The sequence below is a fragment of the Pongo abelii genome, chromosome X (assembly GCF_028885655.2).
Source record: "Pongo abelii isolate AG06213 chromosome X, NHGRI_mPonAbe1-v2.0_pri, whole genome shotgun sequence".
In the NCBI taxonomy this organism is placed as follows: domain Eukaryota; kingdom Metazoa; phylum Chordata; class Mammalia; order Primates; family Hominidae; genus Pongo; species Pongo abelii.
In genome coordinates this window covers 123,714,817-123,742,534 of record NC_072008.2, presented here as the reverse complement: position 1 = coordinate 123,742,534, position 27,718 = coordinate 123,714,817, and the positions used below count along the sequence as shown (strand labels likewise).

Genomic DNA, 27,718 nt, shown 5'->3' with positions numbered 1-27,718 from the left:
TTTTATTTTATTTCAGACTGTGTTATAGATTTATTTATATAGCTTAAATGTAATGCAGGTAAGAAGTATCTATATATACATATATTTAAAAAGTTAAAATAAAGAATAGTGACTTATGTAGAAATATATAATTTCACTCAGTCGCCAGAAGGTGGCATACCAGATTTTTTTTAAATGCACAAAGAAAAGGAATAATATTAATAGGGATATAAAATAAGCTGTATTTAAAGACATTTTGATGCATTTTAAAGCAAAGAAATAATATAATTGTTATTTTTTGGTAGGGCTTAATTGTAAAACATGACAGATATGAATTTGACCTATTATAGCTTTTTATCATTCAACAATAATGTTTATGTGTATAGCATTTTAAAAGTATACTTTCAGATAGTACTGTCATTAAGGAGATGCTGTTTTGAATTTATCATTCCAAAAAAAAAATAAAATATTTTCCACCTACTTTTTTCATAGGAAGTTATTAGATTTAGTATCACATTTTGGATAAGGTCTTTGTCAAGGTCTTTCTAAAGATATTATTAAACTATGACTTTGATATAGTTATGGATTTAATAATGCAGTAGTGCTTGTGAGATGACCCAGAAAAAACCAAGACAGTTTATTTTGAAAAAAAGTGAGAAAAGGCTAATGCTTACTTCGTATATGCTGATAACAACATAAATGAAATAAATGGAAATAAATGAAATTTTATATTAGAGCTCATCAAACATTTGCCAGCATACTTTAATTTTTTAAGAGAGTTGACTGTCAGCAGCCTATACTGTAGTGCTTCTGTAGTAGTCTCTATTTTTAAAACTGGATTCCTGAGGCAGTACCAGAAGTATGTCTATCCAACGTTGCTTTTTGTATTAGCCCAAAAGAGCTAGATGTATGACAGAACCTAACAAAAACCAAATCTTCTGGTTAGGAGACAGTATATATATATGTGTGTTTTTATTAATTACAAGCAGTATGAAAATAAAAAAAATTGGTAGTAAGTGAACCTAGAAGAACATTAGCCATCTGTTCTCTGAAAGCCTGTAATATGTGTCATTTGCTTTCAAGTTTTTATGGCAAAGAAGTATATCAGCAAAGAATTGACCTTTAGGCTTAAAAAGCTACAAAATGGCAAATTATTCCAAGGGGCGAGTATATATTTACTAGAAAAGTGTCTCCTTGTGTCCAAATTTGGCTAGGTTAGTCTTTTAGATCAACTGCCAATAATTGTTATACTTAATGCCAATCTTTATTCCAGACTTTCTGAGACATTAAGAAAGCTTCTAAAAACAAATAGAATCTTACGGCTTTCTAGTTAAGGGTTTTTAAAAGTTAATTTACATAGTTTAAAATTGTTCTGTGTGGTTTTAACTGTTGAGGATTTATAAATATGGTTTATTAATTTACAGCTAAAATGCTGTCGGGGTATGCTTTGAAAAATTTGAACTAAATATAATAAAACTACAATTAACCAGGTTTCTTTTTGCACTCCACTTTCAGGAGACGGAGGCAATTGTCATTAAAACAAGCCGATTTCAAGGATATATTCAAAAAATCAACTTCAGGGTATGTCCAGGGGTCTACATTTTTCCTTACCTTTTTTTTTTCAGTGCGAATTGGTTTTCATGAAAGACCCTGAGAATACTAGAAGACAGTTATCAAGTATAGTTACAGTAATGTCTAGGGCACTGTGTTTATTAGGAAAAAATATGTAAATCATGCTGTTAAAAATGCCACGCATCATTGTATTGTGCCTTGTATTTTCCAACATGCTTTCACAAACATAAATTACTTTGGTTTTCATGACAACACTGTGAGAGGGCAAGGAAAGCAGCATTTTCCCTATTTTACAGATGGGGGAAGATAACACTGGAGGTCAGAAAGCTAATCAGGGACACAGCTGCAGTTGGACCACAGATGCCTAGCTCTGTACTCTTCTGCCTTCTTCCTCATGGAAAAAGTTTGAAACAAGTTTTTAACTCTGTAATCTGTGTTACACAGTCAAGATAATTTGTTTTCTAATTGTTGTACCTCACAGTTTCCCACTTTGCATCTGTCTGTCTGCCTCTGCGCCTGTCTGCCAGCTGGAGACCTTACTTTCAGACTCTCCCAGACCTAGAAGGATCTGGAGTGTGGGAGGGCAAGATAATGGCTGTACAGTTTGCTATGACAACTGGTGTTGAGCAGCCAGTGTTCATATGCTAAGGAAGGCCAGGGACTGAGAAAGAAGACAATCTTACTATAGCTAAGGGATATTCAGCAGGGGTTAGCAACCTTGGCTTTAAAGCTGTGTTTCTCTAATAGTTTAGTAGACCTGGTGTGATAATTAGCTGTAGTACTTGTTGAGAATGCAGAGTACTGGGCCCCACCTCCAGATATCTACATTTTAAATAATCACCTCATGTGATTCTTATGCACACTAATGTTTGAGCACGTCTGCCTTAAAGGTAGAGAACTTTTCTTTTGGTATATGTATTGCAGCATAAAGAAAAGAGCCACTTTTCTCTCAGCAACTTGTGTTCCATGTCAAACCATATTAACCAGGGCAGTGGGGAGCAAGGAGCAAGCAAGAGTGATGAATGACAGATATTATTTGCACACATTGCTGGATGTACATCTGAAGCATGCCACAATAGCTACTGTTCATTGTGGTGACTTTGACGTATTTTATAAAGGTTTCTGTCTATTTTAGACATGAGAGGCAGAAAGATTTCTGCCAAAAGGTGAAAAATAAGTGAGTTTTGATATTTTAATAACATCTCCCAGTTGTTTTTACTGTAAAGTAATTTAAAAAACCGTATAGAAAACTAGGCTATTCAGGGTTCTGGTAGTTAAGGGTTTACTGTAACAATGTATTTACACTAATTTGTGTTTCCTATGTGTATATCTAGTCTGCCTGATTAGATTATAATGGTCTTGTGGCCAGGGAACATGTGTTCTTTTGTATATTTGTAACGTCTAGCAAAGTCGTAAGTTACTGATACTTATTGGTGACTGAAATAACTCACTCAGCTTGTATCTCCTTTCCAGGGGTTTTGGGCTAGGCAGAGTAAGTTGATTGATTTCATTTGTGAAGTTAAAGGAGACAATCTTACACTGTCAGTAATGGTTAATATACTAAGAAGTTTTCAGTTGAAATAAATGCATTTTAGTTGACAGATGTGAAAGTGTGGTCCTAATTAATAAGTGTGCTTTTTCCCTGTTTAGAGTATCCATTCAAACTCAATCTTGCCTCTTCACCCTTTTTGGAATACATGTTATGTTATTCTGTGCTTTACAAATCTGAATCTGAAAAATTGATATTTCTAGAAACCCCTAAACATAAATATTTTTGTTTAATTTATGAACAGTATCATAGAAATTTAAACAAATGGCTAGACCCTGTAGTGGAAGATTCATAAAAATGCTCAAGTGTCTCTGACTTAAATCAAGCTGAATAAGGAATGAATGAATAAATATATGCTAGCTAAAGGGAAAATGTATTTTACTCAGTGTTATGTAGCTTCAGAATTCTATGAGAAGTAACTGATTATTTAAAACATATATTTGATTTTGAAGACATGAAGTGATTCTGAACTTATTAGTTGAAGTAGACAGACATAGAAAGGAAGTCAAGAAACCCAGATTTAGATTACCTCTAGCTTAAATCTAGATTCAACCTAGAAGATGAATTCTGTTTTTATTCAAAATTGAATTTACTTTAGTTAGTAATAGACCATGAGATAAAGGAAAAGAAATGATTTCCCTTTCATTGGATAGCCATTGCATCCAAATAATAAAGCTAAACCTAATGCCAAAACAAGCTGTGATTATTTTACAACACATGAACACTTGATGTGGCATGTGCTAATGATGTTGTACATCATAGGATTTTAATTGAATTTCTGTTTGCAGGCATAGCAATTTTAAATTACATACTTTTCAGCTAGAGTCTACAATTTAGACCTATGACCATACACTTGGTATCTTTCAGTATAACTGTCTCTGTACTCTTTAGTTGTTTGTAGAATTTAAAATTGCTGAAGAGAAGAATTCTAAATTGGAAAACGAAAAGGATCTGGAAATAGTCATGAAAATAGAAGTATTGACCAGGTTGCTAAGTCTCTTGGATAGTGGCATAGTGGGCAAATAACATTACCATAAGGACATCTTTAAGAAAACTGTTGGGTTTCATGTTATGGCAATGGGTCACAAGGTTCAAGTTTGAAATTGAGCCTTTTTTGAAGTGTAAGATTTTCTCATTCATTATTTGGTCAAAACCTTTTATTTTTAGACAACAATAGTTTGTGTGGGCATATGTATATGAAATTCAGTTTTGATGATTAAACCTAGGAAATGGTAAAAGTTAAAGCAATTGAATATAAATGGCTCTTTCTCATAGAAAATTTAAATGGTGTTAAATAGTCTTAATTAGTCATTAGGATTAGCTTTCTGTGAAAGTGCTGCTGGTTAGCAAAACGTTATTTTGATTACAAGTATTTTTAACCGATATTTATAAATAGGAAGAGGAAGAGACTGGATAACCAGGTAATCTTCTAACCTCATTTTTGGTTATAACATTTATGATGCACATGTGAATGTTATAACTTTTTGGATGTAAATATACATTTTTCAAGGTAGTAGTACTATTTCATTTATTTAAAATTGGGATGTTGAAGAAAATATACTCTTCTAAAGATCTTTCAGAAATTCAGACTTTTATAAAAGTATAGGTATTTCTGAAATAATATAGAATATGGCAAATGTTGAATTTGTTTAACTGGCATGTCTTTTGAGATTTGGTATGTGATGTGCTTATTACTGAAAAATTTTTCAACCATCATAAATGAACATTGTTAGATGTTATTTATTCTTACCAAAATAGTGCAGGATTTACAAATATAAAGATTTCAGTATTCCTTACATTGTCTTCATGCCACTTTGGCAGTCTTGCTTCTATATTTGATGCTACCAAAATTAAAAAAAATAAGTGAAACTATTTGGAAAGCTTCATATGAATGTATTTTCATTCAGTAGAGCCATATTCTTAACTGTTCAGTTGCACTGTACATTTTAAGTGGCTTTTTATTTTGATAAGTTTACAGATTCAATCAGAAAAGCTAACAATAGCTTGACTATTTTATTTACTCAAAGTGGTTTAAGGAGATACTTAGGAAGTTGCTGAGAGATGACTAAACAGGTGAGTGATCACTATTTCAGGTGATAGAGTTTTTTTTATTGGAATGTTTATTTTATTTAAGAAAGTATATATGTATTCTGGATGATTTCCTTCAATATATGCTTATTTTTAATAAGATAGTATGTTTCTACATATTTTTTCATTTTAAGGAGATTATAGCCTAAAATTATCAAATTAACAGATAAATATCCCTCTTGACCTCTGCTTTTGGTAATAGCAGGTTTAACAACAGTGTTTTAAAAATCTTTCAGGATATATTCTGGCTTCAATATATAATTCTGATTTTCACTCCTCTGTTTATAAATTTCCCTTTCAATTTACTCAACAAATACTTATTGAGTGCTTTCCAACGGGCCAGAAATGGTGCTGGATTAGGAAGATACAAAGATTTAGGGATTCCTTCTTGAAGGACACATAGGAATTTGGGAAAGACATCTTGGGCAGATGAAGTAAAATAGCTATAGCACAGGGTGTGGTAATAGCATGGCCTCTTTTTGGAGCATTGGATATATTACCCTACTGATGATGATAAATCGTCTCTCTGTATTGCTCTTACCAAACAATTTAAAAATGGTAATCTAAAATCACATATGTAAATAGTACATAGTATATATACTTAAAAACCATTGATTTGCCAGGTGCAGTGGCTCACGCCTGTAATCCCAGCAATTTGGGAGGTCGAGGCAGGCGGATCACCTGAGGCCAGGAGTTCAAGACCAGCCTGGCCAACGTGGTAAAAACCCATCTCTATTAAAAATACAAAAAATTAGCCGGGCATAGTGGCGCATGCCTGTAATCCCAGCTCTTCGGGAGGCTGAGGCAGGAGAATTGCTTGAACCTGGGAGGCGGAAGTTGCAGTGAGCCAAGATCGTGTCACTGCACTCCAGCCTGGGCTACAGAATGAGACTCTGTCTCAAAAATAAATAAATAAAATAAAATAAAATAAAAACCATTGATTTCCCCTACCACAACCCCAAGCATACACAAACATCCTGGTTTGGAGTTTAAAGCATTTTTTTTTTTTTTAAACAGATGGGAATACTTTGAAGCATACACGGGTAGGAAAAAAAAAAAAAAAGCCATAAAGAGTACAGATAGTGCCAGAAAACAAAATGAAGAAGGAAGGGCAAGAACTTCTGAATTTCCCATTCAATGTTACTCCTTTTTTCAGCCTTAGTGAAGGAGTAAAGTTAGTCAGAATCTGTGGATCATTGGGTCCCCAACAACTGGATCTTTGTTCTCTGCTCAGTCTCTCTGTATTTTTGCCCACTCATCCCAGCTCCTATCTTAGCCCCATAACCTCTTTCATCTGACACCCAACTATAAAAAGTATTACGTAAATACCAGCAATCACTACCACTCTGGGTTTCCTTTCCCCTTACAGCCAGCCATTACCTTCCTCACCCCTATTGTCTTCTCCTTTGGATCCATTACCTAGTGTTCCTGCCTTTTCAATACACTAGCATCTCTTATTGCTGTTTTTTCTCTGCCCAACATGGCAGCCTTCTTATCTTAAGGAAATGTTACAGATAGGAAGAATACTGCCCTTCACATTGCTTATGCCATCATGGTGTGAGGAATTCTCTACGCATATACATGAGTGTGTGCCTGCATAACATTGTTTGTATTGTTTGATGATTTTGACTAATTTATATTGCTTGATACCTTTGATATAAATCCAAGGCATAGTCATAGCTACAAAAGGGAATGTCTTTGTAGATTCTTTGTCGGCCTACTAGGTTTCACACAGTTCTGTTAAGGAAATTTCTAATGTAAAACTTTCCAATGTAGTTGTCTTTGAGAAACATCTGGGATTATCCATTTTTTATTGCGGCAAGACTACATGTCTGAGTATCTAGTAAGAAATTTTAAATGTATCTGATAGTTTCCTGAAACAAATAAAGGAGACACACATGCACGAATATATAGTCATATATGTGTATAAAAGATACAAACACACATGCATGTAAGTGTATAAGTGTACATAGCCATGAATGTGAACAATTTTATTTCCTGTAAGAAGGAACCCTTAATGTATCAAGAATTTTGCTTTGCTGTCCAGAATTTTGTGTGTGTTTTAAAGGGTTTAATCGTCCTATTTGGTTGCTATCCAAGTACTTTTACTGATTGGTGGAACATAAACAAAGCACACAATTTGGCATGATCTGCGGTCTTGTCTAAGCACTGTGAATAACATGGATATTTTAGATTAATCTGAAGAGACATTTCAGAACTGAAAAGATTACACAGTGCCTGTTCATACAATCTCTGGCTAGGGCTATTAGTCTTTAGCTGTACCTACCACAGGATTAACCAAAACTTGCACGAAAAAGTAGATAATTTCTTAGGGGACATCAGGAAAAAAATGGAGCAAGAGATTAGAAACACAATATATTAGTTCATTTGGTGAGGCGGTACTGGTGACAAACTGTACTAGTCAGTTAGCAAATTAAGTTTTACTATAAAATTATTTAGGAACATATACATTGAGAAAAAAAATCAGAGTATTGGCAATATATTTACCTTTTCTCTCATACTGTGACTGCTTAAATTATACTTATATTTTCTTCCTGAACATTCTTAAACATCTTCTGGAATTAAGATTTTGGAAATGGTTCTTCATGCACAGCTTTTCTTTTATGGTGTTTTTCTCCCACTTCTATTTTTCAGTGAACATATAATTGGAGGAGTTGATATCTCTTTGTAATCCTGTTTCTTTAGAATACATTGAGACATTTATAGAATGTGGTTCACTTCAAATAGAAACATGCATCTTGTGGAATGGTCTCATTGGGAAGAACAGCAGGGATTCTACAAGAGTCCTATACTAGGAGATTGAAATTTGGTTTCTAGTTTCTCTTTTGCTGCTAGCTTGTGATACAACATTGGGCAAGTTAGCTTCTCTGGGTTTCAGTGTTTTCATTTATACAATGAGGGTACTGAGAAAAATGAATTCTTAGAGTCCTAAAATTTCAACAAATCTTCTCCTTTTACATTCTAAGAGTTGGCTCTTTTTGTAGCCTTAGCCAAGACCCATCATTGTCCTTTGTTTGTTACGTCTCTGAACTATGCATTTCACAGATATTTTTTAACTGATTAGTTAATGTTCATAAAATGTGTTGAAGAGCTTTTATGTATGTTGTCTTTCTCTCCTGTTTTATGCAATTGTACATAATAGAAACCAAGTGTTCTGTAATCAAAATAAGTGTTTCCCACGATGTGACCAAGGGTTTTTTGACATTTGCTATTCTAAAGTAATGGGACACTGAGCCTGCATAAAATTATATTTAAAATATATGTTTAATCATTTTTGTTCATTCCATAGGTGAACATATTTTTAGTTCTAGAATGTAATGGGAATTATAATTACACTCCATAGTTATGACTGGATTCTCCACCAGGGTAGTAACATCTGATTTGTTTGGATGCTGCCAACTTGTAATTAGGATGATTTTACCTGGCTGAAGTTTATTTCTAAATGATATGTGAGGAATAGTGTTGTTAAGTGAATTAATAGTGTAAAGTATTGTTCATGAACTGTATTTCTGATCAAAGGGATTATTTTTAAGGACTTTGGCATAATAGTTGTTTGCTCATGAGAGGTAATTATAAGTGACTTAATAATTTATTAAAGGAAAAGTAAGAACTGAATATATATACATCTCCACCATCACATATAATGCTTTTAGGGTTTTAGGTGTTATAGAGTGCTGAGGATGGGGTGTAGGGAGGCAGCCTTACTTTCTTCTCACGCTGAACAAATATTAAAATTATTGGAGTACCACAAAAACAAATATTAAATATTAAGTCTGCAGGGAATCGACTGAAAAATTGACCTGGAAGATTCATGGTATTAGATAGCTTCTTTGGAGCCCAATGAAATTCGACAAAAATATGTTGTTTTTTTGAATCAGTTGATTGTTTATAGAAGAATAATAACTTATAGAAGAATATTCTTATAGAAGAATAATAATCTTTACAATAAAATGATCTTCACTTGTTTGTGGTGGTTCCCTTTTTGGGAATTTGGAAAGTTCTACCTTAACTTGCCTGTTTTCCACTCATCAATGTTTGAGAAGTCTTCATAGACAGATGAACTCCTGGAAACACTTCATTACTATGTTTTTACACAGGCTTTTGAATCTTCATTCTCAGAAGGTGAAGTAGACCAGGCACGGTGTCTCATGCCTTTAATCCCAGCACTTTGGGAGGCCAAGTCGGGTGGATCACCTGAGGTCAAGAGTTCGAGACCAGCCTGACCAATATGGTGAAACCTTGTCTGTAGTGAAAATACAAAAATTAGCCAGGCGTGGTGGCAGGTGCATGTAATCCCAGCTACTCAAGAGGCTGAGGCAGGAGAATTGCTGCGACCTCAAAGGCAGAGGTTGCAGTGAGCCTGGATTGCGCCACCGCACTCCAGCCTAGGTGACAGAGGGAGACTCTGTCTCAAAAAAGCAAACAAACAAAAAGATTCATAAGCTGGAAAATGATTGAATCTGTTTTCTAAAACGTCACCTCCTTACTACATAATATATAGCTGCTTTATGTTTTATATTTTTAAATGTTTGCAAATGCTTCGGGTTTTGAAAATTTGTTTGAAACTCACTGTGGAATAAGACATTTCAAACTTGATGTGTTCATACATGTGTGTGGCTGTGTGTGTGTGTGTGTGTGTGTGTGTGTGTGTATTTCTCCTTCTTTGGATTTCAAACAAGTTGCCCCTGCTGATTATACCTGAGGCCTTTTTGCTATATAACCATTAAGGATTATTGCAGAAAGCCTTCTAATGTAAAATATTGACTATAATTTATGCGTATTAGTGGCAGGTTAAAAAAAACTTTTAAATATATTTTGGCCACTAACGCATTGATAAATATTTCTTTCTCTGACTCATTTGACAATTTCTATGAGTCTGTTTTGTGTGCAAGTACTAAAAGGAGTTGGATATATAATTTAACCCTTTAAAATGCTTGACTGGGTTTTTGGGGGCTGTTTCTTTTGTATGATAGGTTGAATAAAAATTATATGTAAGGTAATGATGGTTGACATAATTTTAATATTTACAAAGTTCATATATTACTTGTCAATCTTTCAAAATGAGCTTTCTCTTTCCATATATGTATGTATGTGTATATTTACATACTGCATGTACATATATGTTTTGTGCTTCACAGGAAAGTAGTAGTTTGTCTTTTTGCCTTGATATTGGTCTGTATCTTAAAAGGAAGGCATTTGTGATTACATTAGCTGATTTCATGCTGTATTTCTTATATATTAAATTTGATATTTTGGAATTTTTGAAAATAGTTCCTTACTGTAGAAACATTCATGTGTGTTTCTAAAATACAGATGAAAAAGCCTCTTAGGGGACTAAATCTCAATCTTTAAAAACTAGGAATAATTTGGAAAGAGTATTCGAAAGCCAACTATTTAAGTTGGAGGCATGAGTTTATTGTTTGGATACAGACTTGAAAGTAAATTTGAGCTCTTTGTCCCTGCAGTGATTTTTTAAAATAGGTAGTGGCTTTCACGTCAATCGTGATCTGCCTTTACTAAGCTTGCATTGATGGAAATGGATAATTCTGTTTTTGGGTAGAAGCAGAAGGATACTATGATTGTGAATTGAATTGCCTATATCAGAAGTAAAATTCCTCAGCCTGTAAATAAACAGTTCGGCATAATACTCATTTAACCTATATTCACTTTTTAGAATTGTGTAGAAAATTTGTGAGTTTGTTTTGGTGCTTTAAACAGAAGCTTAAAAGTCACTTTCAGGGCATTTACAACGCTATTTTCTGGCAGTATTTTAAAACAATATAGATGAACCCTTTATTTGCCATTGCTTTCATGAAATACCTCAAGCTGCCTTTGACAGCAGCTTCAATTTTTGAACCTCCTTGACAATCGCTAATCCCTATAGGTTACCGGACCCGCTGTTGAGCTTTGGAGTGGTCCCTGCTGGACACCTGCTTGGCCAGCAGCGTTGGTCTTTCCTCTAGGCAATTTGTGAGCTGTTTGCGGGGGAGGGAGGGGAGGAGTAAGGGGGGTGAACAAGAGGGGAAAGGGGAGAGAAGGGGAGGGCAGTATTGAATTAGATTGTTGATAGCGTCCCTCTGAGGACTGCTATTAAGAGCATGCTACTCTGTACTTCGCTGCTGCAGAAGAGAGAGTGATATTTGTATTACTACAGCATGTTGTAAATATATGAGATTTTGCTCATCTCAGCTTGGAAATAAGAATAGGGAAAGGAGAGCAACTTGAATCAGAAGCTACTAGAAGAGCCTGCAGAGTTCTGCAGCAGTTTATATTCTTCTTACATTTTGCCTTCTCCTAGCTGGAAAACAGAGGGACCGGAATTTTTGAAACGGGCTTTTCCCGTTATGGCATTCTTGATTTGTGTGACCAGAGCTTGCACAGGAGGAAAGCAGGCTGCTGAATTTAGTCACTGATCTCTATTAGCGGTGGCCTAAGGCTATGCTGAGGTTTATATCCCATTTGTATTGTTGCAGCTCAAAAGAAGATTGTTCAGAGGATGACAAGTGTATTCTGAGTAGGTATGTTGTTTCATTTTCATATGAAACCCATCTATGTTTTTTCTTGCTACTATTGGTCAGAAATCAGGTTAATAGGTGCAGAATATAGTACAGTGCTGCAGTATCCCTGTTAAGGTAGAACAATGGTATTGCAAGCTTAAAAAAAAAAAGCCTGGCTGCTTTTATTAAATAAAGCTGCATTGTATGGTATGCACAGTGCAGTCTTAAAAAAATATACTGCAGTCAACGCTTTTCTGGCACTATTGTTAAGTTGGAATGATAGAATCATCATATTGCTTTAGGGGACAGAAAAATTTAAGGAGGTACCTTACAGCCCTATTTTACAGATTGGAAGCATCGGTTTAAGGGCACTGGCAGAATCCTTTGCTTGTTCTCCGCGGCAGCCACTGCTGTGTCAGTACAGTGTGGAATGGAAGTCCTAGTTGGTAGTCTGTTATGGAAACGCTCTTTACTGTTATTGTAGTACCGTGGTGACAACATGCCATTGAAATGGAAAACGAGCTCTCCTGCTATCTGGAAATTCCCAGTTCCTGTGCTTAAAACATCCAGGTCAACTCCACTTTCTCCAGCATACATGTAAGTGAGAGAAAATAGGATATTAAAGTGGGATTTCATTCATGAATCTACCTTGTGGCAAAACGGGGGCGGGGGAGCCCCCAAACAGCAACATCCAAAAACCTACAGGATTTAAAACCTCAAGCTTGCTTACTAAAGATGTTGGCATGCCCACACTTCATCACTGTTTTGTTTTTCTAAAGTTTATGTTTATTTAAAGTGTTTAATGGTAATCTAATTACCAGTGTGAAAGTACAAAGGCATAACTAAGGAATTGCAAAAGAATTAATTTTAATATTTAACATATGTTGGATTTGTTTGAATTTTTGAATATCTAAAACACTTAGGATGACTTCTTTTGTGTAATGGCATTAAAAAATTGATGATTGATGGTGGTGTGTTAAATATGGTAATGCCTCTATACTATTTTTTCATGAATTAAAAACAGTTAACATTGATCAGAAAATCTTTTAATTGAGACTTTTATACTTTAGTTGTGTATGAATATTAATATGTTTGATAGTACATCTTTCTCAGTTTTATCATTCAAGTTCTCAAGTGTAAGTTTGAATTTTTGCATATTATATCTCTATGAGCAGTTATATTATGGGGATTGAAAAAGTATTCTACAAATGTCTGTTTTAAAAATGTATTTTAAGTAAATACGTGCACTGGGAAGTCTTTCTAGAAGTTTTCAAAATTTTTGAAAATCTTTTTAAATTTGCAGTGTTGCTTTAAAGGCAAAATCCAGGAGATATAATAAAATGTTCTTTTAAAATATTGTTCATGATCCTTTTTGGTGGAGGAAAACCGAATCTTTTTTTAAAGAAAATATTAGTATGAGAAAAGCTTTTGAAAAGAATGTTTTAAATTTGAGTGTTATTTTTAAAATATTTATCAGTAGGAAAAATGTGGAAAACTTCTCCTGCCTTAGTTTAATTGTGTATTTAGAGCTGGGGTGAGTTGCCATTTTTTAACTTAGTTTTTGTTTTATGTGAGATAGAGATGCACAATTATACCTATCTAGTTCTTTGAAACCCTTTCAGATGCTGAGGAAGTGTGGTTATGCTCTCAGTCCAAAAGAAGCAATTCCCTGGAAAGTGTTGAAAAATGAGGCTATTTCAGAGTTAAATCTTGTCATCATTTTATTTTCAGATTTTTCAATGCTCCTTTCCATTTATGATCCAGGATATTTTTATCTCTTTGGGTGTTAAACTTTTTTTTCTATGAAGTAAAAAAAAAAATAGGCTAGTTTGCAAAAATAAACCAGCTATATTTGTTATTCAAAAACTATTTGTCAAAAGCACAAATTAATGGAGGTGACAAGTTAATGGAGGTGAGAAGTTAATGGAGCTCTTTCAAATAATTCGAGAAAATAGGATGCTTCCTGACTTTATGCATCTTAACTGGCAAGACATGACTAAAGATTTACCAAAAGCAACTTTATTATAAAAACAAAACAAAACCTCACTAAAATCAGGTTACAATTATAATGGTTATTAATGTTTCTAATATTCCTACTATATTTGATTGTCTAAAAGATCCAAATTGCAGCCCTTATTGCAGCTGATTTGTCGATTTTTAGAGATGGTGAAATAAATCCCCATATTTTATTAATTCATGCCAGCCACAAGCTCAGATACAACTCAACACAACATTTTAAATTAATCACTTTCTTCCTTTTAAGTGCTTACCTCTTTGACCTGATGATATGAGTGAATCAATTTAGAAGATAGAACCTACAAAATGTAATAGATCTTGCATGTTGACTATTGGTTGTTGGTAGTACACATAGGTAGAATGGAAAAATATATTTGAAGAGCTTATGGTAGGCTGGAGTATTTTGACATTGTAACAGACTATTTTGACATTATAACACTCTATATTATTGAATTGGTCTTAACTTATTTTTCTTTTTATGTGTATTAATACTTAATAGTAAGTAAATATGCACAGATAGAAATTTATGTGAAATGTAGCAAGACTAGCTTGGGGAGTTTAAATCAGGTTTTTAAATATGTTGTTTAGTTTTTGACCGTTTTAGATGACATTTCATTGCCTCACTTGGCCAAAAATAAAAACATCATGTTTAACATGTTTTTCTCATCAGTACTTCTCTATATTCCTCAACACATTTACACACAAAATGATACTTAAGTATAGCATAATTTCACTTCAAAAACGATAAAGACTAAATTAGATTACTGGGTCAAGTAACATTATATATTTGTTCTCACAATTGTTTGGCTGGCAAACATAGGTTTAAATGGTTACTTCTGTCTTTTGGGTCTAAACTCTTTGCACTGAAATGGAATTGTTCAATTCTGACTCCTCAATAAATTGTGATATATAGGAAATTTACCTGTAAAATAATGTATAAGTATTTAAAGTATTATTTTGAATATAGAATTCTTCATAGGTGATATAAGATCTTTTTGTATGTATGCTTGTGTAGCATCAGTATTGGTTTGTAATGTTTTATCATTACTTACCGTGCTTTGTCAAATATACATTACGTGGTTTTCATTGAAGACTTGAGTACGTTGTCAAAGACTGAAATTTCAATATGAAGTATTTTAGGTAGTAGTAAAAGTGTGTTATAGTGATTGAGCATGTGTGGGAAAAATCTAAAGGCTCTATGGTCTCTTTCTAAACCCAGTGTATGTGCTGCTTCGCTGTAGCTCTTCCATTGATGCTACAGATAGGGCAGTACTGCTGTGCTAGTGAAGGCTACAATAGAGAACATTTTACTTACTGCAAACATTGAGCAGCAAGACTATTAGTTTTTTCCTTGTGGGTTTAAAGTCCATGTTTGTTTTCTTTCTGTTTGTTTAGAACTTGAATGACAGTTGAAATGTCCCAACATTTTTAAGATTTCTTTATGATGAAGACTACAGTATTTGTGGCAATATTAGTAGAAATGGCATCTTATATAGTATAAAGCACTTAAAAAATTTTGCTGTAATGTCATACTAGAAAAGTGGGATATCTTAAATACGAAAGATTCAGGAAAATAATACTTCAGTCTCTAGATTGATTGAAGATCAAATAGTCTTTATTGGGTAGATATATTCTTTCAGCTTTAGATTTGAGCATTGCAGGGTGGTGTGCCATCTATGTGGATTTCTGAAGGGATTGTCTTGATAGAAATAGAGTGCTTGGTGACATGTGTTTGCTTTGCACTCTGTTCAACAGTAGGTTGAAGTTCAACCTTAGCCTGAGGGAGGATCTCCTGGCCAGTGTAAACTGCATTAGTAAAGACTCTGCCCCTGACAGGTGCAAACCATATAAATTACTCTGTCATTTAGCCTAAATTAATAAAGCTGAAAGGGCAATCACATCTAAGTGTTTTTATGGTGTTTAGGTATTCATTGTTTTAAAACAGCAAATGGTTCCTTCAGGCTAATATTATAGGGTTAATGCCTTGTTAGATGCTAAGGACACACTGAAATAGAACAAAATTAGCACTAGTGATCCTTTTATCTTTTCTTTTCCAGCAGCGAGTTTTGACAATAATAGTGTGGCAAGGAGGAAGGCAATTAGGTAAGAATTAACCAGTGAAATATAACAGTGAATTCTAGCAAGACAGACCCTGTGAGTTGTTTTCCTTAGAATGTTACCTTTCTCAATCTAAAAGACGATGAATGTTAGTGAACTAGACTTGTTCTCCTTTAGTCCCTGCACTTACATTCAGTTAGCTTCCTATTTATGATTTTTTTGATATGTAAAAAATATTTTTATAGTAAATGCCAAAAAACACAGCATTCTATAGCAATTGCTTCTGTAATTTCTTCAATAAAATTCAGTACCTGGCATTTCCTGAGAAAATATTGTGTATATTGTATAAATGCTCCTTGTTTGTAGGTGATTCACAGCACAGACATAATAAAAATATGAATTTTCTAAATTTGACATGTTTCTATCCCCTAATATTGTCTTTTTTTTCTGATTTAGTAAATAAAAGAAAACTTTGTGGTTACAGAAATCTTTCTTATCTAGCAAAATACTTGTTAAGTTGATAGTCGTTTGTAATTAGAGAAATCTTTCTTTTCTAGCAAAATACTTATTAAATTGATAATCTCAAAATAGAAAAGAATGTTTAGTTGCCTTGAAAACATAAACTTTTACTTGCTTGTGTCTACTTAATTTGTTTTTATTACATATGCACAATTTAACAAAATTATGTGGAAAAATAACACAACTAACACCTAAGATAAATTTTGTGTTAGTCTGCAACTTTTGTGGCATGTTCTTTGGGAATTTGCATGGTCTGAGCTTGCAGAAGGACTAGGTTGTCATTTATTAATGGAAAATCATAGAGATAGAAGTGACGTTAGAAGTCATTTAGAAAGTCCAAACCCCTTTTAACACAGGAACTCATTCCATGACACCTCTCGAAGATGGCATTGCATGTCCTTCTTGAACACTGTCAGTGACAAAGGGCTCACTACCTCACCAAGGCTGCACCCTTCATTCATGGACAGCTTTTCCTTGCATGGAGCAAAATCAGTTCCTTGTATCTTTTATCTCCCATTCCCAGTGCAGCCTTATAGAGCTATATAGAAAAAAAAAATTCTATTACATACACGCTTAGGCATCTTCTTGTGTGACATGGTTTTCAGACCCTTCACTCTCCTGGTTGTCCTCACGTGGATGGTTTTTTCATGTTAATCTTTACATAAGACACTACATTTGAATGTGATGCTCCACATGGGGTCCAAATAGAAGACAATTCTCTTCCTTTAAGCAGAAGCTCTGCTTGTCTTAAAGGGCCTGAGATTATATATATTTTTTTAATTATAGGATTCACACTGTCCCCTAGTGAATTTACAGTTTGCAAATTGCCTTTTTGAAGGCCTTACAATCAGACTGCTTGCTCCTCACTGTCTGTGTTTATTCTTTTAGCTTCTTCAGATCTTTTAGTCTGAGGAAGCCTGGCATGTGCAAATGAAGTTAGCATTTTGTTTTAAAGCCTATTGTGTATTTTTTTAAAAAGACCTCTTGAAATCATTTAATATAACAGAAAAATATTGCACACAAGACACTTGCAAGACAAAGAGCTAGTGTTCCTGTCACTTTCAGATATTTCAAAGACATTCGCTGGTCAACAATTTATCTAGATTCCTTTTTTTATACTTAGTGTATCTTCCAAGTAATCGCTTCCCCCACTGCAAAGAAACCACTTTCTATAGAGGGAAGAGAGGCAGAATTTCATATCTCCATACCATCATGGGAAGTACGGAGTTACTGAGAATCTCATACATTCTGCTTGAAACTTAGAATATTTAGTTGAGACTTAAGTATGGCCAAACTTGGGGAGAGGGAGAGATGAGAAAGAAGTATGGGATAGGCAGGTATTTGTGCTAATGACTTGCAGTTAAAGAGTTACGAATTACAAACAACATACATGATAAAATTTTAGATTGACATGGCTGCCATGATGTATTGCTTTATATCCTCAAGACTTTGAGAAAGGTGGTATAAACATGAGATTCTTGGGGAATCAGTACATAAATAAGTTACTGAGTAATTCATTTTAGAAAGTGCACAGTTCTGGATATTAGGCCTTTGTCAGATGAGTAGATTGCAAAAATTTTCTCCCATTCTGTAGGTTGCCTGTTCACTCTGATGGTAGTTTCTTTTGCTGTGCAGAAGCTCTTTAGTTTAATTAGATCCCATTTGTCAGTTTTGGCTTTTGTTGCCATTGCTTTTGGTGTTTTAGACATGAAATCTTTGCCCATGGCTATGTCCTGAATGGTATTGCCTAGGTTTTCTTTTAGGGTTTTTATGGTTTTAGGTCTAACATTTAAGTCTTTAATCCATCTTGAATTAATTTTTGTATAAGGTGTAAGGAAGGGATCCAGTTTCAGCTTTCTACATATGGCTAGCCAGTTTTCCCAGCACCATTTATTAAATAGGGAATCCTTTCCCCATTGCTTGTTTTTGTCAGGTTTGTCAAAGACCAGATAGTTGTAGATATGCGGCGTTATTTCTGAGGGCTCTGTTCTGTTCCATTGGTCTATATCTCTGTTTTGGTACCAGTACCATGCTGTTTTGATTACTGTAGCCTTGTAGTATAGTTTGAATTCAGGTAGCGTGATGCCTCCAGCTTTGTTCTTTTGGCTTAGGATTGACTTGGCAATGTGGGCTCTTTTTTGGTTCCATATGAACTTTACAGTAGTTTTTTCCAATTCTGTGAAGAAAGTCATTGGTAGGTTGATGGGGATGGCATTGAATCTATAAATTACCTTGGGCAGTATGGCCATTTTCACGATATTGATTCTTCCTACCCATGAGCATGGAATGTTCTTCCATTTGTTTGTATCCTTTTTTATTTCATTGAGCAGTGGTTTGTAGTTCTCCTTGAAGAGGTCCTTCACATCTCTTGTAAGTTGGATTCCTAGGTATTTTATTCTCTTTGAAGCAATTGTGAATGGGAGTTCACTGATGATTTGGCTCTTTGTTTGTCTGTTATTGGTGTATAAGAATGCTTGTGATTTTTGCACATTGATTTTGTATCCTGAGACTTTGCTGAAGTTGCTTATCAGCTTAAGGAGATTTTGGGCTGAGACAGTGGGGTTTTCTAGATATACGATCATATCATCTGCAAACAGGGAAAATTTGACTTCCTCTTTTCCTAATGAAATACCCTTTATTTCCTTCTCCTGCCTGATTGCCCTGGCCAGAACTTCCAACACTATGTTGAATAGGAGTGGTGAGAGAGGGCATCCCTGTCTTGTGCCAGTTTTCAAAGGGAATGCTTCCAGTTTTTGCCCATTCAGTATGATATTGGCTGTGGGTTTGTCATAGATAGCTCTGATTATTTTGAGATACGTCCCATCAATACCTAATTTATTGAGAGTTTTTAGCATGAAGTGTTGTTGAATTTTGTCAAAGGCCTTTTCTTTGCATCTATTGAGATAATCATGTGGTTTTTGTCTTTGGTTCTGTTTATATGCTGGATTTCATTTATTGATTTGCATATGTTGAACCAGCCTTGCATCCCAGGGATGAAGCCCACTTAATCATGGTGGATAAGCTTTTTGATGTGCTGCTGGATTCGGTTTGCCAGTATTTTATTGAGGATTTTTGCATCGATGTTCATCAGGGATATTGGTCTAAAATTCCCTTTTTTTGTTGTGTCTCTGCCAGGCTTTGGTATCAGGATGATGCTGGCCTCATAAAATGAGTTAGGGAGGATTCCCTCTTTTTCTATTGATTGGAATAGTTTCAGAAGGAATGGTACCAGCTCCTCCTTGTACCTCTGGTAGAATTTCAAACAAATTTACAAGAAAAAAAAACCCCATCAACAAGTGGGTGAAGGATATGAACAGACACTTCTCAAAAGAAGACATTTATGCAGCCAAAAGACACATGAAAAAATGCTCATCATCACTGGCCATCAGAGAAATGCAAATCAAAATCACAATGAGATACCACCTCACACTAGTTAGAATGGCGATCATTAAAAAGTCAGGAAACAACAGGTGCTGGAGAGGATGTGGAGAATAGGAACACTTTTACACTGTTGGTGGGACTGTAAACTAGTTCAACCATTGTGGAAGTCAGTGTGGCGATTCCTCAGGGATCTAGAACTAGAAATACCATTTGACCCAGCCATCCCATTACTGGGTATATACCCAAAGGACTATAAATCATGCTGCTATAAAGACACATGCACATGTATATTTATTGCGGCACTATTCACAATAGCAAAGACTTGGAACCAACCCAAATGTCCAACAATGATAGACTGGATTAAGAAAATGTGGCACATATACACCATGGAATACTATGCAGCCATAAAAAATGATGGGTTCATGTCCTTTGTAGGGACATGGATGAAATTGGAAACCATCATTCTCAGCAAACTATCACAAGGACAAAAAACCAAATGCGTCATGTTCTCACTCATAGGTGGGAACTGAAAAATGAGAACACCTGGACACAGGAAGGGGAACATCACACACGGGGGCTTGTTGTGCGGTGGGGGGAGAGGGGAGGGATAGCATTAGGAGATATACCTAATGTTAAATGACGAGTTAATGGGTGCAGCACACCAACATGGCACATGTATACATATGTAACAAACCTGCGCGTTGTGCACACGTACCCTAAAACTTAAAGTAGAATGAAAAAAAAAAAGAAAGTGCTCAGTTCTTTTTCAGTCACCTTGTATATTAAGTTTATAACATTCAGCAGTTACTCAACTGTCTATTATGTGCCAGGCATAACTCTGCTGAGGATTAGGGGTGTAGTCTTTGTGATCATTCAAGTGATTATTTTTTATCTTCCATACTATCTTCATTCATAAGCAATTAAATAGCTTAATTTATTCTCCTGCTGTGAAAATGTGGAACCAAGAGAAACAGGTTAAATAAATTCTTGCTTACTGTACTTTCAATATTGATAATGGATTTAAGGGCAATGAAAACACCTCAGAAGAAAAATTTGTCTGGACTAAATGAGGAGACTTGAACTGGAGGTAGATAACACATTTTAAAGTGCATATTGCACAGGATGGAAAATGAAGCAATTTATGTTTAATCTTCATAGTATCTTTTTAAACAACAAGAATCGAATACTATTCTTTACATTGGACAGGGAATAGTTTACTGTTTAGGTGCTTTATAGCACACAAGGGTACATATATTACCTTCCAAGTAGTAATAATTTGATCTCAAACTCTAAGATTGAATCTTAGTTTAAAATAAAATTATATTGTGTTTCAAATTATACTAAAATATTTTTCCCAGCATAACTTACTATGATGAGAGTATCTGTTGTTTTTACCCATTTCCCCCCCACATTTATGTCATGCTAAGGCAAGAACATGCCCAATTTATTGGAGAGGATTTCTTATAATATAGTTCAATGGAGTAATGAAGTAACTTATCTTCAATAACAAAAAAAAAACAATTTTCAGAACTTCAGATTAAATTTTAATCTAGCATGTATAACAGATATTCTAAACTTCATGAGACATATTCCAGATTTTTGAAATGTCCTAGTTTAGCATAGTTAAATGTAATGCAATTTATTTTCTTCTATTATAGAAGTGCTAAGCACTTAATTTCGTTCCTCCCAAAAAGCCCTGTAAGTGTACATCTTCTCCCTATTTTACGAATAAGGACACAAGTTCAGAGAGGTTAATTGCTTAATGTTACACATCAAATTACAAGTTGAGCCAAAATTCAAATTTAGGGCCACGTGATTTCAAAGCTCATAATTTCTCCAATGCCTTTTCATTTTTATAGACTTTTGCTACTTTCATGCCATCTATTAATTATATAATACCTTAGTAGGATTAGAAGAAAAGGGAAGTATGGTAGATGGGAAAAGCTTTTTGAATTGGGTGGTGGTATAGGAAGAGGTTAGAAAGCTTTACTTGCATACTGTCAAGTGGTGAAGTTGAAGGAAAATATTGAGGCAATTATCTTTACTTGCTCATATGATATCGGGATTAACTTCATTGTCTCTTGATGTTTCCATAGTTCCTTGAAGCACTATTCCACCTTCATTGATTACACACATTTCCCACCCATGGTAATTAGCTACCATGGACAGTGCTATAGCTGGTGTACTCTTTTTAGCACGTTCCAAGGGTTCTACCCCAGTCAGTATGTTTAGTACTTTCCTGCAGACATTATCCTCCCACTGCTTAATTGCATGCAAATACTCAATGAAAAAAAAAAACCCAAATCTCTATGTATTACTTTTCTATTACTGCCATATCAAATTACTGCAAACGAATGGCCTAAAATGTCACACATTTATTATCGTACAGTTTTCTTTTTTTTTTGAGATGGGGATCTCACTGTGTCGCCCAGGCTGGAGTACAGTGGCATGATCATGGCTCCCTGCAGCCTCGACCACCGGACTCAAGTGATCCTCCTGTCTCAGCCTCCTCAGTAACTGGGACTACAGGCACACATCACCACACCCAGCTTATTATTATTATTATTATTATTATTATTATTATTATTATAGTTATTTGTAGAGATGAGGTCTCGCTGTGTTACCCAGGCTGGTCTCAAACTCCTGGGCTCAAGCTGTCCTCCCGTCTCAGCCTCCCAAAATACTGGGATTACAGGCATGAGCCACCACGCTTGGCATATTATCTTACAGTTTTTTCAGATCAGAAATTTGGTACTGGTCTCACGGGGCTAAAATAAAAGTGTCAGCAAGGCTGAGGCTCTAGGGGAGAATCTGTTTCCTGCTCATTCCTGTCATTGACAAAATTCCATTCTTTGTGGCTGTAGGACCAAGGTTCCTATCATCTTGTTGGCTGTAAGTTAAAGGACAATTTCAGCTTCTAGAGATTGCTTGCATTCCAGCCCCATTCCTCCCTCGTTAAGGCCAGCGACAGCAGGTTGAATCCTTTTCACATTGCTTTCTGGCTCACTCTTCTGCCTTCATCTTCCATTTTTTTCAGGACTCGTGTAATTAGATTAGGCTACCTGGATAAAACAAGACACGCCCCATTTCAAAGTTCGTAACCTTTATTACATTTTCAAAGTCTCCTTTGCCATGTAACAACATATCCACAGATTCCTGGGGTTAAGATGTGGACATCTTTAGGAGGTCATTTGTTCTATCTACAATACTCTAGTTGGACACAATCATGTTGGGCTTACACATGCGTTGTAGAAAGTGTTCCAATTAACCCAAGTGGTTCTACAAATTTTGCATTCCTGTAACTAAACCATATTTATTAATCTCTGGATCAGTAGTTTTGTTCTTGAAAATTATAATAGTGTAAACATTACATAGGCAGTTCTCAGCCCTTGCAACAATGATTTCCTGGAATTCTTATTAAAAAGTAGAATTATCCAGTAACAGAACTATAATCTGGGGTTGTGTTGAAAATATCATGAAAATGAGCCAAGATGGCCGAATAGGAACAGCTCCGGTCTACAGCTCCCAGCACGAGCGACGCAGAAGACGGGTGATTTCTGCATTTCCATCTGAGGTACCGTGTTCATCTCACTAGGGAGTGCCAGACAGTGGGCGCAGGTCAGTGGGTGAGCGCACTGTCCGCCAGCCGAAGCAGGGGCGAGGCATTGCCTCACTCAGGAAGCGCAAGGGGTCAGGGAGTTCCCTTTCCAGGGGTGACAGACGGCACCTGGAAAATCGGGCCACTCCCACCCGAATACTGTGCTTTTCCGACGGGCTTAGGAACCGGTGCCCCAGGAGAGTATAGCCCGCACCTGGCTCAGAGGGTCCTACGCCCACGGAGTCTCGCTGATTGCTAGCACAGCAGTCTGAGATCAAACAGCAAGTCGGCAGCGAGGCTGGGGGAGGGGCGCCCGCCATTGCCCAGGCTCGCTTAGGTAAACAAAGCAGCCTGGAAGCTTGAACTGGGTGGAGCCCACCACAGCTCAAGGAGGCCTGCCTGCCCCTGTAGGCTCCACCTCTGGGGGCAGGGCACAGACAAACAAAAAGACAGCAGTAACCTTTGCAGACTTAAATGTCCCTGTCTGACAGCTGTGAGGAGAGCAGTGGTTCTCCCAGCACGCAGCTGGAGATCTGAGAACCGGCTGACTGCCTCCTCAAGTGGGTTCCTGACCCCTGACCCCCGAGCAGCCTAACTGGGAGGCACCCCCCAGCAGGGGCAGACTGACACCTCACACGGCCGGCCAGGTACTCCAACAGACCTGCAGCTGAGGGTTCTGTCTGTTAGAAGGAAAACTAACAGAAAGGACATCCACACCAAAAACCCATCTGTACATCACCATCATCAAAGACCAAAAGTAGATAAAACCACAAAGATGGGGAAAAAACAGAGCAGAAAAACTGGAAACTCTAAAAACCAGAGTACCTCTCCTCCTCCAAAGGAACGCAGTTCCTCACCAGCAACGGAACAAAGCTGGACGGAGAATGACTTTGACGAGCTGAGAGAAGAAGGCTTCAGACGATCAAATTACTCCGAGCTACGGGAGGATATTCAAACCAAAGGCAAAGAAGTTGAAAACTTTGAAAAAAATTTAGAAGAATGTATAACTAGAATAACCAATACAGAGAAGTGCTTAAAGGAGCTGATGGAGCTGAAAACCAAGGCTCGAGAACTACGTGAAGAATGCAGAAGCCTCAGGAGCCGATACGATCAAATGGAAGAAAGGGTATCAGCCCTGGAAGATGAAATGAATGAAATGAAGCGAGAAGGGAAGTTTAGAGAAAAAAGAATAAAAAGAAACGAGCAAAGCCTCCAAGAAATGTGGGACTATGTGAAAAGACCAAATCTACGTCTGATTGGTGTACCTGAAAGTGACGGGGAGAATGGAAACAAGTTGGAAAACACTCTGCAGGATATTATCCAGGAGAACTTCCCCAATCTAGCAAGGCAGGCCAACATTCAGATTCAGGAAATACAGAGAACGCCACAAAGATACTCCTCAAGAAGAGCAACTCCAAGACACATAATTGTCAGATTCACCAAAGTTGAAATGAAGGAAAAAATGTTAAGGGCAGCCAGAGAGAAAGGTCGGGTTACCATCAAAGGGAAGCCCATCAGACTAACAGCGGATCTCTCGGCAGAAACCCTACAAGCCAGAAGAGAGTGGGGGCCAATATTCAACATTCTTAAAGAAAAGAATTTTCAACCCAGAATTTCATATCCTGCCAAACTAAGCTTCATAAGTGAAGGAGAAATAAAATACTTTACAGACAAGCAAATGCTGAGAGATTTTGTCACCACCAGGCCTGCCCTAAAAGAGCTCCTGAAGGAAGTGCTAAACATGGAAAGGCACAACCGGTACCAGCCACTGCAAAATCATACCGAAATGTAAAGACCATCGAGACTAGGAAGAGACTGCATCAACTAATGAGAAAAATATCCAGCTAACATCATAATGACAGGATCAGATTCACACATAACAATATTAACTTTAAATGTAAATGGACTAAATGCTCCAATTAAAAGACACAGACTGGCAAATTGGATAAAGACTCAAGACCCATCAGTGTGCTGTATTCAGGAAACCCATCTCACGTGCAGAGACACACATAGGCTCAAAATAAAAGGATGGAGGAAGATCTACCAAGCAAATGGAAAACAAAAAAAGGCAGGGGTTGCAATCCTAGTCTCTGATAAAACAGACTTTAAACCAACAAAGATCAAAAGAGACAAAGAAGGCCATTACATAATGGTAAAGGGATTAATTCAACAAGAAGAGCTAACTATCCTAAATATATATGCACCCAATACAGGAGCACCCAGATTCATAAAGCAAGTCCTGAGTGACCTACAAAGAGACTTAGACTCCCACACATTAATAATGGGAGACTTTAACACCCCACTGTCAACATTAGACAGATCAACGACACAGAAAGTCAACAAGGATACCCAGGAATTGAACTCAGCTCTGCACCAAGCGGACCTAATAGACATCTACAGAACTCTCCACCCCAAATCAACAGAATATACATTTTTTTCAGCACCACACCACACCTATTCCAAAATTGACCATATACTTGGAAGTAAAGCTCTCCTCAATAAATGTAAAAGAACAGAAATTGTAACAAACTGTCTCTCAGATCACAGTGCAATCAAGCTAGAACTCAGGATTAAGAATCTCACTCAAAACCGCTCAACTACGTGGAAACTGAACAACCTGCTCCTGAATGACTACTGGGTACATAACGAAATGAAGGCAGAAATAAAGATGTTCTTTGAAACCAACGAGAACCAAGACACAACATACCAGAATCTCTGGGATGCATTCAAAGCAGTGTGTAGAGGGAAATTTATAGCACTAAATGCCCACAAGAGAAAGCAGGAAAGATCCAAAATTGACACCCTAACATCACAATTAAAAGAACTAGAAAAGCAAGAGCAAACACATTCAAAAGCTAGCAGAAGGCAAGAAATAACTAAAATCAGAGCAGAACTGAAGGAAATAGAGACACAAAAAACCCTTCAAAAAATAAATGAATCCAGGAGCTGGTTTTTTGAAAGGATCAACAAAATTGATAGACCGCTAGCAAGATTAATAAAGAAAAAAAGAGAGAAGAATCAAATAGATGCAATAAAAAATGATAAAGGGGATATCACCACCGATCCCACAGAAATACAAACTACCATCAGAGAATATTACAAACACCTCTACGCAAATAAACTAGAAAATCTAGAAGAAATGGATAAATTCCTCAACACATACACCCTCCCAAGACTAAACCAGGAAGAAGTTGAATCTCTGAATAGACCAATAACAGGAGCTGAAATTGTGGCAATAATCAATAGCTTACCAACCAAAAAAAGTCCAGGACCAGATGGGTTCACAGCCGAATTCTACCAGAGGTACAAGGAGGAGCTGGTACCATTCCTTCTGAAACTATTCCAATCAATAGAAAAAGAGGGAATCCTCCCTAACTCATTTTATGAGGCCAGCATCATCCTGATACCAAAGCCTGGCAGAGACACAACAAAAAAAGAGAATTTTAGACCAATATCCTTGATGAACATTGATGCAAAAATCCTCAATAAGATACTGGCAAACAGAATCCAGCAGCACATCAAAAAGCTTATCCACCATGATCAAGTGGGCTTCATCCCTGGGATGCAAGGCTGGTTCAATATACGCAAATCAATAAATGTAATCCAGCATATAAACAGAACCAAAGACAAAAACCACATGATTATCTCAATAGATGCAGAAAAGGCCTTTGACAAAATTCAACAACCCTTCATGCTAAAAACTCTCAATAAATTAGGAATTGATGGGACGTATCTCAAAATAATAAGAGCTATTTATGACAAACCCACAGCCAATATCGTACTGAATGGGCAAAAACTGGAAGCATTCCCTTTGAAAACTGGCACAAGACAGGGATGCCCTCTCTCGCCACTTCTATTCAACATAGTGTTGGAAGTTCTGGCCAGGGCAATTAGGCAGGAGAAGGAAATCAAGGGTATTCAGTTAGGAAAAGAGGAAGTCAAATTGTCCTTGTTTGCAGATGACATGATAGTATATCTAGAAAACCCCATTGTCTCAGCCCAAAATCTCCTTAAGCTGATAAGCAACTTCAGCAAAGTCTCAGGATACAAAATCAATGTGCAAAAATCACAAGCATTCTTATACATCAATAACAGACAAACAGAGAGCCAAATCATGAGTGAACTCCCATTCACAATTGCTTCAAAGAGAATAAAATACCTAGGAATCCAACTTACAAGGGATGTGAAAGACCTCTTCAAGGAGAACTACAAACCACTGCTCAAGGAAATAAAAGAGGATACAAACAAATGGAAGAACATTCCATGCTCATGGGTAGGAAGAATCAATATCATGAAAATGGCCATCCTTCCCAAGGTAATTTACAGATTCAATGCCATCCCCATCAAGCTACCAATGACTTTCTTCACAGAATTGGAAAAAACTACTTTAAAGTTCATATGGAACCAAAAAAGAGCCCGCATCGCCAAGTCAATCCTAAG

At 36.3% G+C, this 27,718-nt stretch overlaps 1 protein-coding gene across 7 annotated transcripts in view; it reads left to right on the top strand.

Moving 5' to 3' along the window:
• The window catches only part of KLHL13 (kelch like family member 13), a 210,508-nt gene that overhangs the window by 120,280 nt on the left and 62,510 nt on the right, over positions 1 to 27,718 (top strand). Inside the window, exons 1-2 of one of the 7 annotated variants that reach the window (XM_054544990.1) lie at positions 11,637 to 11,727; positions 12,191 to 12,303. The exons of 2 other annotated variants lie outside the window; for them this stretch is intronic. In XM_054544990.1, coding sequence (XP_054400965.1) covers positions 12,206 to 12,303 — 98 coding nt within the window. In that variant the 5' untranslated portion in view covers positions 11,637 to 11,727; positions 12,191 to 12,205. Of the gene's footprint in view, positions 1 to 1,494; positions 1,561 to 11,290; positions 12,304 to 15,779; positions 15,826 to 27,718 lie in introns of those variants that run through there. 4 more of the 7 variants (XM_063721073.1, XM_054544989.2, XM_009235199.4 and 1 more) reach the window with 4 other exon arrangements.